We start from the raw sequence: 16276 nt of genomic DNA, 5'->3' as shown, positions 1-16276 counted from the left end.
TCAAGGTAACCCTTATATGATGTATATTAGTGTGTATATATACATCACTGCTCTCTATATCAAGGTAACCCTTATATGATGTATATTAGTGTGTATATATACATCACTGCTCTCTATATCAAGGTAACCCTTATATGATGTATATTAGTGTGTATATATACATCACTGCTCTCTATATCAAGGTAACCCTTATATATGTATATTAGTGTGTATATATACATCACTGCTCTCTATATCAAGGTAACCCTTATATATAATGTATATTAGTGTGTATATATACATCACTGCTCGCTATATCAAGGTAACCCTTATATGATGTATATTAGTGTATATATATACATCACTGCTCTCTATATCAAGGTAACCCTTATATATAATGTATATTAGTGTATATATATACATCACTGCTCGCTATATCAAGGTAACCCTTATATATAATGTATATTAGTGTATATATATACATCACTGCTCTCTATATCAAGGTAACCCTTATATATAATGTATATTAGTGTATATATATACATCACTGCTCTCTATATCAAGGTAACCCTTATATATAATGTATATTAGTGTGTATATATATACATCACTGCTCTCTATATCAAGGTAACCCTTATATATAATGTATATTAGTGTGTATATATATACATCACTGCTCGCTATATCAAGGTAACCCTTATATATAATGTATATTAGTGTATATATATACATCACTGCTCGCTATATCAAGGTAACCCTTATATATAATGTATATTAGTGTGTATATATATACATCACTGCTCTCTATATCAAGGTAACCCTTATATATAATGTATATTAGTGTGTATATATATACATCACTGCTCTCTATATCAAGGTAACCCTTATATATAATGTATAGTGTATATATATACATCACTGCTCGCTATATCAAGGTAACCCTTATATATAATGTATATTAGTGTGTATATATATACATCACTGCTCTCTATATCAAGGTAACCCTTATATATAATGTATATTAGTGTATATATATATACATCACTGCTCTATATCAAGATAACCCTTATATATAATAATTTAATATATATATATATCACTGCTCTCTATATCAAGGTAAACGTTATATATAATGTATATTAGTGTATATATACAAGGAATTCGCAAGAGCAGGCGAAATATACACAAACACTGATCTCTGGCTGAAGGAGACTCGAACCTACGAACCTTGGAACAAGGTACGCAGTGCTATACCAATCTACCCACACTGGACAATACCTTGGTGCCCAGCTTGCGCTACACGTTTGATCCAAGGCAGCCAGCTTTCAGGGAGAAGGTTTACAGGTTTTCATCTCATCCCCTTCATACATCAGCCTTACTAGAGATATTAACAATGCTGGCTGCCTTGGATCAACGTCTAGCCCGGTGGTCTGGTGGCTGAAGTTCCCGCTTCACACACAGAGGGCCCGGGTTCGATTCCCGGCGGGTGGAAACATTCGACACGTTTCCTTACACCTGTTGTGCTGTTCACCTAGCAGCAAATAGGTACCTGGGTGTTAGTGGACTGGTGTGGGTGGCATCCTGGGGGACAAGATTAAGGACCACAATGGAAATAAGTTAGACAGTCCTCGATGACGCACTGACTTTCTTGGGTTATCCTGGGTGGCTAACCCTCCGGGGTTAAAAATCCGAACGAAATCTTATCTTATCTTATCTTAACATTATAAAGTAATTGGAACATTATAAAGTAATCAGAACATTGTAACACTGTAACCTGGACCATTGGTATTCACTTCTCTGGTATTCACTGTAACTAAATTTATATATTTACACTCACCTAAGACACTATGTTCAAAATTAATCTTAAGATAAACCTATTATATGCCTAAGATAAACCTATTATATGCCTCAGATAAACCTATTATATGCCTAAGATAAACCTATTATATGCCTCAGATAAACCTATTATATGCCTAAGATAAACCTATTATATGCCTCAGATAAACCTATTATATGCCTAACATACTTCTGAGCCTATTTGTCCATTGTTGACAGTAATATTGTCCATTGTTGGCAGTAATATTGTCCATTGTTGACAGTAATATTGTCCATTGTTGACAGTAATATTGTCCATTGTTGACAGTAATATTGTCCATTGTTGGCAGTAATATTGTCCATTGTTGGCAGTAATATTGTCCATTGTTGACAGTAATATTGTCCATTGTTGGCAGTAATATTGTCATTGTTGGCAGTAATATTGTCCATTGTTGGTAATATTGTCATTGTACAGTAATATTGTCCATTGTTGGCAGTAATATTGTCCATTGTTGACAGTAATATTGTCATTGTTGACAGTAATATTGTAGATTGTTGGTAATATTGTCATTGTAGTATATTGTCCATTGTTGACAGTAATATTGTCCATTGTTGGCATTGTTGACAGTATATGTCCATTGTTGGCCATTGTTGACATATATGTCCATTGTTGGCAGTAATATTGTCCATTGTTGACAGTAATATTGTCCATTGTTGGCAGTAATATTGTCCATTGTTGACAGTAATATTGTCCATTGTTGACAGTAATATTGTCCATTGTTGACAGTAATATTGTCCATTGTTGGCAGTAATATTGTCCATTGTTGGCAGTAATATTGTCCATTGTTGGCAGTAATATTGTCCATTGTTGACAGTAATATTGTCCATTGTTGACAGTAATATTGTCCATTGTTGACAGTAATATTGTCCATTGTTGACAGTAATATTGTCATTGTTGACAGTAATATTGTCCATTGTTGGCAGTAATATTGTCCATTGTTGGCAGTAATATTGTCCATTGTTGGCAGTAATATTGTCCATTGTTGACAGTAATATTGTCCATTGTTGACAGCATTGTTGACATATATGTCCATTGTTGGCAGTAATATTGTCCATTGTTGACAGTAATATTGTCCATTGTTGACAGTAATATTGTCCATTGTTGACAGCATTGTTGACAGTATATGTCCATTGTTGACAGTAATATTGTCCATTGTTGACCATTGTTGACAGTAATATTGTCCATTGTTGGCAGTAATATTGTCCATTGTTGGCAGTAATATTGTCCATTGTACAGTATATGTCCATTGTTGGCATTGTACAGTAATATGTCCATTGTTGACAGTAATATTGTCCATTGTTGACAGTATTTGTCCATTGTTGGCAGTAATATTGTCCATTGTTGACAGTAATATTGTCCATTGTTGGTAATATTGTCCATTGTTGACAGTAATATTGTCCATTGTTGGTAATATTGTCATTGTACAGTAATATTGTCCATTGTCAGTAATATTGTCATTGTTGGCAGTAATATTGTCCATTCTTGACAGTAATATTGTCCATTCTTGGCAGTAATATTGTCCATTGTTGACCATTCTTGGCAGTAATATTGTCCATTGTTGACAGTAATATTGTCCATTGTTGGCAGTAATATTGTCCATTGTTGACAGTAATATTGTCCATTGTTGACAGTAATATTGTCCATTGTTGACAGCCATTGTACAGTAATATTGTCCATTGTTGGCAGTAATATTGTCCATTGTTGACAGTAATATTGTCCATTGTTGGCAGTAATATTGTCCATTGTTGGCAGTAATATTGTCCATTGTTGAGTAATATTGTCATTGTACAGTAATATTGTCCATTGTTGGTAATATTGTCATTGTTGACAGTAATATTGTCCATTGTTGGCAGTAATATTGTCCATTGTTGGCAGTAATATTGTCCATTGTTGGCAGTAATATTGTCCATTGTTGACAGTAATATTGTCCATTGTTGGCAGTAATATTGTCCATTGTTGGCAGTAATATTGTCCATTGTTGACAGTAATATTGTCCATTGTTGGCAGTAATATTGTCCATTGTTGACAGTAATATTGTCCATTGTTGACAGTAATATTGTCCATTGTTGACAGTAATATTGTCCATTGTTGACAGTAATATTGTCCATTGTTGACAGTAATATTGTCCATTGTTGACAGTAATATTGTCCATTGTTGGCAGTAATATTGTCCATTGTTGACAGTAATATTGTCCATTGTTGACAGTAATATTGTCCATTGTTGACAGTAATATTGTCCATTGTTGACAGTAATATTGTCCATTGTTGACAGTAATATTGTCCATTGTTGACAGTAATATTGTCCATTGTTGACAGTAATATTGTCCATTGTTGACAGTAATATTGTCCATTGTTGACAGTAATATTGTCCATTGTTGACAGTAATATTGTCCATTGTTGGCAGTAATATTGTCCATTGTTGACAGTAATATTGTCCATTGTTGGCAGTAATATTGTCCATTGTTGACAGTAATATTGTCCATTGTTGACAGTAATATTGTCCATTGTTGACAGTAATATTGTCCATTGTTGGCAGTAATATTGTCCATTGTTGACAGTAATATTGTCCATTGTTGGTAATATTGTCCATTGTTGACAGTAATATTGTCCATTGTTGGTAATATTGTCCATTGTTGGCAGTAATATTGTCCATTGTTGGCAGTAATATTGTCCATTGTTGGTAATATTGTCATTGTTGACAGTAATATTGTCCATTGTTGAGTAATATTGTCATTGTACAGTAATATTGTCCATTGTTGACAGTAATATTGTCAGTTGGCAAATATTGTCCATTGTTGACAGTAATATTGTCCATTGTTGACAGTAATATTGTCCATTGTTGACAGTAATATTGTCCATTGTTGACAGTAATATTGTCCATTGTTGACAGTAATATTGTCCATTGTTGACAGTAATATTGTCCATTGTTGACAGTAATATTGTCCATTGTTGACAGTAATATTGTCCATTGTTGACAGTAATATTGTCCATTGTTGACAGTAATATTGTCCATTGTTGACAGTAATATTGTCCATTGTTGGCAGTAATATTGTCCATTGTTGGCAGTAATATTGTCCATTGTTGACAGTAATATTGTCCATTGTTGACAGTAATATTGTCCATTGTTGGCAGTAATATTGTCCATTGTTGGCAGTAATATTGTCCATTGTTGGCAGTAATATTGTCCATTGTTGGCATTGTAATTGTTGGCAGTAATGTCCATTGTTGAGTAATATTGTCATTGTAGTAATATTGTCCATTGTTGACAGTAATATTGTCATTGTTGACAGTAATATGTCCAGTAATATTGTCCATTGTTGACAGTAATATTGTCCATTGTTGGCCATTGTTGGCAGTATATTGTCCATTGTTGACAGTAATATTGTCCATTGTTGGCAGTAATATTGTCATTGTTGACAGTAATATTGTCCATTGTTGACAGTAATATTGTCCATTGTTGACAGTAATATTGTCCATTGTTGGCAGTAATATTGTCCATTGTTGACAGTAATATTGTCCATTGTTGGCAGTAATATTGTCCATTGTTGACAGTAATATTGTCCATTGTTGACAGTAATATTGTCCATTGTTGACAGTAATATTGTCCATTGTTGACAGTAATATTGTCCATTGTTGGCAGTAATATTGTCCATTGTTGGCAGTAATATTGTCCATTGTTGACAGTAATATTGTCCATTGTTGACAGTAATATTGTCCATTGTTGGCATTGTTGGCAGTAATATTGTCCATTGTTGAGTAATATTGTCATTGTAGTAATATTGTCCATTGTTGACAGTAATATTGTCATTGTACAGTAATATTGTCCATTGTTGGCAGTAATATTGTCCATTGTTGGCAGTAATATTGTCCATTGTTGGCAGTAATATTGTCCATTGTTGACAGTAATATTGTCCATTGTTGGCAGTAATATTGTCCATTGTTGGCAGTAATATTGTCCATTGTTGGCAGTAATATTGTCCATTGTTGACAGTAATATTGTCCATTGTTGACAGTAATATTGTCCATTGTTGGCAGTAATATTGTCCATTGTTGACAGTAATATTGTCCATTGTTGACAGTAATATTGTCCATTGTTGACAGTAATATTGTCCATTGTTGGCAGTAATATTGTCCATTGTTGGCAGTAATATTGTCCATTGTTGACAGTAATATTGTCCATTGTTGACAGTAATATTGTCCATTGTTGACAGTAATATTGTCCATTGTTGACAGTAATATTGTCCATTGTTGGCAGTAATATTGTCCATTGTTGACAGTAATATTGTCCATTGTTGGCAGTAATATTGTCCATTGTTGGCAGTAATATTGTCCATTGTTGACAGTAATATTGTCCATTGTTGACAGTAATATTGTCCATTGTTGGCAGTAATATTGTCCATTGTTGACAGTAATATTGTCCATTGTTGGCAGTAATATTGTCCATTGTTGGCAGTAATATTGTCCATTGTAGTATATTGTCCATTGTTGGCAGTAATATTGTCCATTGTTGGCAGTAATATTGTCCATTGTTGGCAGTAATATTGTCCATTGTTGGCAGTAATATTGTCCATTGTTGACAGTAATATTGTCCATTGTTGGCAGTAATATTGTCCATTGTTGAGTAATATTGTCATTGTTGACAGTAATATGTCCATTGTTGACAGTAATATTGTCCATTGTTGGCAGTAATATTGTCCATTGTTGGCAGTAATATTGTCCATTGTTGGCAGTAATATTGTCAGTAATATTGTCCATTGTTGACAGTAATATTGTCCATTGTTGGCAGTAATATTGTCCATTGTTGACAGTAATATTGTCATTGTTGGCAGTAATATTGTCCATTGTTGGCAGTAATATTGTCCATTGTTGACAGTAATATTGTCCATTGTTGGCAGTTGACATATTGTCCATTGTTGAGTAATATTGTCAGTAATATTGTCCATTGTTGGCAGTAATATTGTCCATTGTTGGCAGTAATATTGTCCATTGTTGACAGTAATATTGTCCATTGTTGGCAGTAATATTGTCCATTGTTGGCAGTAATATTGTCCATTGTTGACAGTAATATTGTCCGTTGTTGACAGTAATATTGTCCATTGTTGACAGTAATATTGTCCATTGTTGACAGTAATATTGTCTGTTGTTGACAGTAATATTGTCCATTGTTGACAGTAATATTGTCCATTGTTGACAGTAATATTGTCCATTGTTGACAGTAATATTGTCCATTGTTGACAGTAATATTGTCCATTGTTGAAAGTAATATTGTACATTGTTGACAGTAAAATGTTGGCAGTAATATTGTCCATTGTTGGCAGTAATATTGTCCAGTTGGCAATATAATGTCCATTGTTGGCAGTAATATTGTCCATTGTTGACAGTAATATTGTCCATTGTTGACAGTAATATTGTCCATTGTTGGCAGTAATATTGTCCATTGTTGACAGTAATATTGTCCATTGTTGGCAGTAATATTGTCCATTGTTGACAGTAATATTGTCCATTGTTGGCAGTAATATTGTCCATTGTTGGCAGTAATATTGTCCATTGTTGGCAGTAATATTGTCCATTGTTGACAGTAATATTGTCCATTGTTGGCAGTAATATTGTCCATTGTTGACAGTAATATTGTCCATTGTTGGCAGTAATATTGTCCATTGTTGACAGTAATATTGTCCATTGTTGACAGTAATATTGTCCATTGTTGACAGTAATATTGTCCATTGTTGGCAGTAATATTGTCCATTGTTGGCAGTAATATTGTCCATTGTTGGCAGTAATATTGTCCATTGTTGGCAGTAATATTGTCCATTGTTGGCAGTAATATTACTGAAACATATTTTACAAAAAATATTTTTGGATATATAAATATATCCTTTGGTTTATATAAATTAGATTCATTTATAATTAATAGAACTACTGTACAAGTATGATCAATTTGTTTAGTGTCAGATGGTCAGTAAACCATTAAACCATACCCCCGGCCGGGACTGAACCCGCGGGTATGGTTTATTTGCAATCGTGTCATTACGATTTCTTGAGTCAAGTAAACCATTAAATTAAGTCTGCCCACAATGCCTAGGCCTAACAGTGCCTCTTTGTACTGCAACCCGTTATTGTAAATATAATCTTAATGTACTACTTGCAGAGAAATAAATAAATTTGAATTTCATTTTGAATTTGACTTATTATTATTATAATCAAGGGGGAAGCGCTAAACCCTTAGGATTATACAGCGACTGGGGGGGGGGGGGATGTGGAAGGCATTCAGACTTACTTCGGGGAACTGGAGCACAGATCCAATTCCCTAAATCAAGAGCCTCTCACCAACATCAAGGAACCTTCCTTGAAGGGAATTTGACTTATAAACACGCTGAGAGTCTTCTGTATTGTGGATAGTATATATATATTACAGCGCTGTACTGCCCTGGTAGGTTTAGCACTTCTTTTTAATTATAAAAATAATAATTATTGTGTATATTATTATAAACAAAACAGGAAATTCTCGATGTATTTATCAGCTGAGGACTTACTGTATCATGCTGAATTTAGTACAGTGGAACCTTATTTTACGGCCGCTGCATTTATCAGCTGATTTATATTTAGGCCAATTTTTCGACGGAATTTTTGCTGTTGTTGTGGATCGGGGAAAACCAATTAGCAGGTGATAGTGTTTCAGAGACGATCATTTGTGAAAAGGCAAGGCAGTTGTATGTGGATCTCGACAGAATATCATTCAATATTATTCAAGCGACAGAATATTATTCAATATTAATCTCAACTCTACAGCTTATTTATCTATCACAATTGATCTAATGTGACATAATAAACAACATAGAAACATGGTATATACTCTAGAATGAATAAAATATGTCATTATATGGCAGGCGGTCGCTGTCACTCCTGAGGTAAAGTAATTATCCCTCTGACCATAGCTTCCCATACTTCCCCTTCTGAGGTACAAGAGAAAACAGAGTTATTGAGAGGCTAACTACATTAGATCACTAGTGCAGTAAACGCTGAAACAAACGCAATTTTCTCGGAAAAAAAAAATGCCAAAGAGGACTTACATCACGTAGGAGGAAAAGGCACTGCCAGGATACAAGCTTATGAAAGACAGGCTTACCAAAGCCCCGGAGAGGGCTTTGATACCTGAAGTCTTTATGGACGGGGATTCCCCTTCCAAAAAATAATGTCTTCCCTCTCTCCTAACCTGTTTTCCATAAGCCAACTAGAGTCTTCAATAAAGGTATGTAATAGTGATTTAAATGTTCATTTATTTATTTTATTTAGTTCTCATTGTTTTGTGTATGTAAAACTATAATTAATCTTTGAAAAACGTATTTTTTGTTCACATTTTTGGGTGTCTGGAATGGATTTTTTTTTTTTGTTTTTTTGTTTTTCTTTCAACAAGTCGGCCGTCTCCCACCGAGGCAGGGTGACCCAAAGAGAAAGAAAATCCCCAAAAAGAAAAAACTTTCATTATTCAACACTTCACACATTATCACTGTTTTTGCAGAGGTGCCAAGAATACAACAGTTTAGAAGTATATACGTATAAAAACACTCAACATATCTCTCCAAACTGCCAGTAATTAATTGTATTCACATTAATTCTTATGGGAAACATTGCTTCTAATTTAGGCCGACCTTCTGGAACAGATTACGGCCGAAAAACGAGGTTCCACTGTACATGTACTATTATTATTATTATTGTAATAATAATAGGAGTGAATGGAGACGAATGGTTTTTAATACTTGACGTGCTGTTGGAGTGTGAGCAAAGTAACATTTATGAAGGGATTCAGGTTAGCTGAACTTGAATCCTGGAGGTGGGAAGTACAGTGCCTGCACTCTGGTGGTGGGAAGTACAGTGCCTGCACTCTGGTGGTGGGAAGTACAGTGCCTGCACTCTGGTGGTGGGAAGTACAGTGCCTGCACTCTGGTGGTGGGAAGTACAGTGCCTGCACTCTGGTGGTGGGAAGTACAGTGCCTGCACTCTGGAGGTGGGAAGTACAGTGCCTGCACTCTGAAGGAGGGGTGTTAATGTTGCAGTTTAAAAACTGTAGTGTAAAGCACCCTTCTGGCAAGACAGTGATGGAGTGAATGATGGTGAAAGTTTTTCTTTTTCGGGCCACCCTGCCTTGGTGGCCACCCTGCCTTGGTGGGCCACCCTGCCTTGGTGGGCCACCCTGCCTTGGTGGCCACCCTGCCTTGGTGGCCACCCTGCCTTGGTGGGAATCGGCCAGTGTGATAATAAAAAAAAAAAAAATAATAAGGAGCATCTGTAGTATTAAGTCTTGATAAAGGTCCTAAGGCTTCATAAAGTTCTTGAGCACATTATAAACTATTTTAATGTTTTTCCACAGTGAAGCTGTAGTGTCGGTGAATAAGATAGACATGGTGAGTGCAGATGCTGCAGCAAGCAAGATAGACATGGCGAGTGCAGATGCTGCAGCAAGCAAGATAGACATGGCGAGTGCAGATGCTGCAGCAAGCAAGATAGACATGGTGAGTGCAGATGCTGCAGCAAGCAAGATAGACATGGTGAGTGCAGATGCTGCAGCAAGCAAGATAGACATGGCGAGTGCAGATGCTGCAGCAAGCAAGATAGACATGGCAAGTGCAGATGCTGCAGCAAGCAAGATAGACATGGTGAGTGCAGATGCTGCAGCAAGCAAGATAGACATGGTGAGTGCAGATGCTGCAGCAAGCAAGATAGACATGGTGAGTGCAGATGCTGCAGCAAGCAAGATAGACATGGTGAGTGCAGATGCTGCAGCAAGCAAGATAGACATGGTGAGTGCAGATGCTGCAGCAAGCAAGATAGACATGGTGAGTGCAGATGCTGCAGCAAGCAAGATAGACATGGTGAGTGCAGATGCTGCAGCAAGCAAGATAGACATGGTGAGTGCAGATGCTGCAGCAAGCAAGATAGACATGGTGAGTGCAGATGCTGCAGCAAGCAAGATAGACATGGTGAGTGCAGATGCTGCAGCAAGCAAGATAGACATGGTGAGTGCAGATGCTGCAGCAAGCAAGATAGACATGGTGAGTGCAGATGCTGCAGCAAGCAAGATAGACATGGCAAGTGCAGATGCTGCAAGCAAGATAATGCCAAGTACAGTAAATGAAGCATTTTACCAGCGGGCCGAGAGCTACAAGTTGTCCGAGAGTGATCTAAAGCGTCTTAACTATCCTCGTCCAGAAGGCTCTCAAAAGGGCAAAGCTCAACTGTGCAATTTGCTCAGCAATCTGAGCTATTGCACCGTCGCTCCTGCACCGGACAAGCGCACCTGCAAGCGCTGCATGTCAAAATTTCGTATCAGAAGTGACGGACATCCGGCTGTCAAATCGCAGTGTTCTTACCATGTGAAAAGGCGAACCAATGGCTATAAGCCTTATTTTCCGTGTTGCATTGGACGAGGCATATCAAGGCCTTGCAAGACGGCACCCCAACATGTGTCTCAAGACATAGAGCCTGACAAACTAGACGGTTTTATATACACGAAGGAGAGCAAGAATTCTGACCCGGGGATCTACGCCCTAGACTGCGAGATGGTCTTCACGAGGAATGGTATGGAGGTAGCGGCAATCTCCATGGTAGACTCCACTTGCAAGGTGGTCTATGAAACACTGGTGGTGCCAGATGCACCCATTGTAGACTACAACACTGAACACTCTGGACTTACTGAACAAGACTTCAGAGGCGTCAATACCGGACTAAAACATGTCCACAAAAAACTACTTGAGCTGGTGGGAAGCCGCACCATCCTAGTTGGCCATGGACTGGAGAATGACCTCCTGAGGTTGAAAGTTATACACGACAATATCATAGATACATCAATTCTTCACCCACACCCAAAAGGGCTGCCGTTCCGCAGGGCACTGATGTACCTGAAGGAAGACTTCCTGCCATACAGATGCAGGACGGTCCCAGGCATAAAGTGTCGTGGGGATGCTGATGCAACCATGAAGTTAGTCCGGATCAAATGTGGCCAACCAGTATAAACAAGTGCGACCAGTTTATATGTACAATGGAACCTCTGTATCTGTGGATTCGGTTTCCGAGGTTTACCGTGGCCCGAAAATAACCCTTAATTTTTCTAAATAATGACCCCAAAGTACTGTTGGCAGTTGTTCAAAACCTAAGAGAAGCCTTGAAGTGCTTCCCATCCGTAAAAAAGTGATAATTCTCCACTTATTGTGTGTAATTTATTAATTAAATTTTATCATATGTAAATTAAAAACAACTTATACATGGGGGTTCACTACTATTCGTAGTTTCAGGCATCCACGGCAGGTCTTGGAAGGTATCCCCCAGGGATGCCTGGGGAGACTACTGTATGTGGTATCCTGAAGATTGTACCAACTGTGATGGAAATTAAGTTTTTGTTGAGAAGTTATCAGTTATATATTCACCATATTCATCACCGAAACAAGTAGATTTATTACATAATATTTTCGGCAGTGATGCGTACTTTGAGCTGCATCGATCATTTATTATTTTTACTCTTGCATGGTTTTTAGGCCTAGCACTACTGTGCACTTAATAAATGATAGTGTAAAAATGTCTTTAGGCTTTTATATGCACTGGTAAGTGAAAATACGTACCGTGATTTGCTTTACGGCATCGGTCTGTAAAAATAAAAGCCTTTAACTAATGCATCATTTTTAAGAAGAAAAATAATTAAAATTAATATATACCATATTTTACGGCAACAAGATGCTCTGGCGTTGACGACGACCCAGAATTCTGACTGACTTACTTTTGAAAAAAATAGATAAATGGTATTAATGCCTCCAAGACACTGGGTAAATTTTCGAGACCTATTTCGGAAAAAAATAGCATCTTCAACGCCGTAAAATACAGTAACTCTAGACGCATCAAACTTTCTTTCCCTCACTTAAGAAAAAGTTGAATTATACCAACTTTTGACATGTCAATTTTTTTTTTAAATTTTGCACCAAACTAACCTCTGGTGGCTCTGGTGGCCTGGTGGTTAACGCTCTGGCTTCACACGGTGAGGGCCTGGGTTCGATTCCCAGCCAGAGTAGAAACATTGGACGTGTTTCTTTCCACCTGTTGTCTATATTCCCCATCAGTAAAATGGGTACCTGGGTGTTAGTCGACTGGTGTGGGTCGCATCCTGGGACACTGACCTAAGGAGGCCTGGTCACAGACCGGGCCGCGGGGGCGTTGACCCCCGGAACTCTCTCCAGGTAAACCTAGCAAGATAACCTATAAACAAAAATATAAACTTTATTTGAAATAAAACACATTACTTTTCCTAACTTATAAATTTCTTTAAGCTTTTGAAATGTAGTATCGGCAAGACAGTGATGGTGTGAGTGATGATGAAAGTGTTTCTTCTTTTTCGGGTCACTCAGTCTTGGTGGGAAACAGCCAAAGTCTTAACAAAAAAATATAAAAATACTTTTCCTAACTTTTATGAGAATTATACACAAATAACCTGCACATAAAAGAGAAGCTTACGGCGACGTTTCGGTCCGACTTGGACCATTTACAAAGTCACTTTGTAAATGGTCCAAGTCGGACCGAAACGTCGTCGTAAGCTTCTCTCTTTTATGTGCGGGTTATTTGTGTATCGTTCCAGTCACGGTATTGTGCCTTTTTTGTTATTTATATGAGAATTTCTCTAAAAATTATTCAACTTTTTTTCCTGTGAGGGACAGTTTTTGTGTCTTTTATCGGAAATTAATTTTTCTGTCTCATTATTGCTTTAAAATGCTTTACAAAGTATTGACTTTATTTTGAGCCTAATACAGTGGACCCCCGCATAACGATCACCTCCGAATGCGACCAATTATGTAAGTGTATTTATGTATGTTTGGGGGTCTGAAATGGACTAATCTACTTCACAATATTCCTTATGGGAACAAATTCGGTCAGTACTGGCACCTGAACACACTTCTGGAGTGAAAAAATATCGTTAACCGGGGGTCCACTGTACTTTATTATATATAAACTCCATTACTTATATACTGCAAGAAACATATAAATTTATATTTACAATCACCTTAGAGATTATATCCATAAAATCACTCAATTACTGCTTTATTAATCTTAAGTTAGTCTTAAGTTTGCCCAAAATGCTCTGAATATTAAGGGTTTTCTGCATGTACACCTAAATTTAAGTCACCTCTGTATATTGTATCATGGTGCAATAAATGTAAGTCACCTCTGTATATTGTACCATGGTGCAATAAATGTAAGTCACCTCTGTATATTGTACCATGGTGCAATAAATGTAAGTCACCTCTGTATATTGTACCATGGTGCAATAAATGTAAGTCACCTCTGTATATTGTACCATGGTGCAATAAATGTAAGTCACCTCTGTATATTGTACCATGGTGCAATAAATGTAAGTCACCTCTGTATATTGTACCATGGTGCAATAAATGTAAGTCACCTCTGTATATTGTACCATGGTGCAATAAATGTAAGTCACCTCTGTATATTGTACCATGGTGCAATAAATGTAAGTCACCTCTGTATATTGTATCATGGTGCAATAAAGTACAATGGTACCCCGAGTGTTGTACAGCTCCCATCTTGAACAATTATGTAAGTGTATTATTGTAAGTATATTATTGTAAGTGCTTATGTAAGTGTATTTTTTGGGGTCTGAAACGGATTAACCTAATTTACATTATTTCTTATGGGAACAAATTCGTTTGGTAACGGCACTAACAGCCTTCTGGAACAAATTACAATATGTACGAAACTCAGGGTATCACTGTATCTTATTTTAAATTATTTGTATTATAGGAGGCTTCCTTGATGGGTTTAGTGGATAATTTTGCAAGAAGACTCTCTTATGGGACTGTTGTGGTCCCTAAGGCACCAGAAAAAAGTATACTGGTTTTATCCATAATTTTTTAAGTGGTGGAGAGGTAAGCCAGTGGAAGGCCTCGGTCAGATGACCTAAAGCTCCACCTGTGGGTTATTTTATGACTTAAGACCCGTGTCATGAAACTTGTCTTGTGTCCTGACAAATCTTACCTAACACTAACAGCTGTTACCAACTGTCACAGTGTTATAATATATATTTTATTGACTTATAAGAACATAAGAAAGGAACAACACTGCAGGAGGCCTGTTGGCCCATACTAGGCAGGTCTTTCACAATCCATCCCACTAACAAAATATTTGCCCAACCCAATTTTCAATGTTACCCAAGAAATAAGTTAAGATACAAGAGAAGTTAAGATACAAGATAAGTTAAGATACAAGATAAGTTAAGATACAAGGTAAGTTAAGATACAAGATTGTCTACTTATTTTATATATTATAAATGGTGGCATATACTTTCACCATAACTAATAATTTTGGAAGCATTAGAAAAAATGTAACTACAGTTATTAATAATAATAAATATACCTTTGAGGAGTGTCAAGTCTTTTTACTCCTGGAGCCCGGTGCTGTCTGGTCAACTAGGTTGTTGCTGCTGGTGGTCCTGGACCAGGCTGGTCTGGTGCTGCCTGGTCAACTAGGTTGTTGCTGTTGGTAGTTCTGGATCAGGCTAGTCCAGTGCTGTCTGGTCAACTAGGTTGTTGCTGTTGGTAGTTCTGGACCAGGCTAGTCCAGTGCTGTCTGGTCAACTAGGCTGTTACTATTAGTGGTCCTGGACCAGGCTGGTCTGGTGCTGTCTAGTCAACCAGGCTGTTGCTGCTGGTGGTCCTGGGCTAGGCTGGTCTGGTGCTAGCCTGGTCAAACAGGCTGTTTCTACTGGTAGCTTGCTGCTCCACACATTCATCACAGCCCGATTGATCTGCGTAGTGTCCGACAAACTGAAAGTAACTGTTTGATCCGAGGATCAATATTATAATCATACCTAAGCACTAAACCCACAAGGGCCAAGAATCAATAACCCTGTGATCAAGGTCCTTCAATATTCTTGATACCTTCTTTAAGATGACATGAAGGAGGTCTCTTGATGCTAGCAAGGGGATCTTGATACAGGGGACTGCTGCTACCCTCCCCTTTCAAGGATCAAACCTGCTTCCTTCAGTGGTGAAAGTTAAGACACATGTGCAACATACACAAATAACTCGCACATAAAAGAGAGAAGCTTACGACGACGTTTCGGTCCGACTTGGACCATTGACAAAGTCACACTGTTATTTATGTGCAACATCTGGATATCTTTAATATAGACGTTTCGCCATCCAGTGGCTTTATCAATACAAATTCTAGGACATAATTAGAAGACAGTAGAACTATGTACACAGGACGAAGTAATCAGTCCCTCAGCCTTGGAGTTGGTGTGAAGAGCACCGTGGTGGTAGAGATTCTGGAGTAAAGGCAGACTGGCGTTTATATAGGCGCCTTTATAAACGCCAGTCTCTCAACACTAACTCCAAGGTTGAGGGACTTATTACCTCATCTTTTGTAT

The 16276-nt window shown here is 37.4% G+C and overlaps 1 protein-coding gene across 1 annotated transcript; it reads left to right on the top strand.

Moving 5' to 3' along the window:
- Positions 1-898: 898 nt before the first annotated feature.
- LOC138851223 (exonuclease GOR-like) lies at positions 899-15285 on the top strand. Its single transcript, XM_070080084.1, has 2 exons — positions 899-914; positions 10223-15285. The coding sequence occupies exon 2, from the start codon at positions 10254-10256 to the stop codon at positions 11862-11864; it is 1611 nt and encodes a 536-aa protein (XP_069936185.1). The 5' UTR covers positions 899-914; positions 10223-10253; the 3' UTR covers positions 11865-15285.
- The last annotated feature ends 991 nt before the right edge of the window (positions 15286-16276 follow it).

This window comes from Cherax quadricarinatus, unplaced genomic scaffold (genome assembly GCF_038502225.1).
Source record: "Cherax quadricarinatus isolate ZL_2023a unplaced genomic scaffold, ASM3850222v1 Contig139, whole genome shotgun sequence".
NCBI classification, from domain to species: Eukaryota; Metazoa; Arthropoda; class Malacostraca; order Decapoda; family Parastacidae; genus Cherax; species Cherax quadricarinatus.
This window is presented reverse-complemented; position numbering and strand designations above follow the sequence as displayed.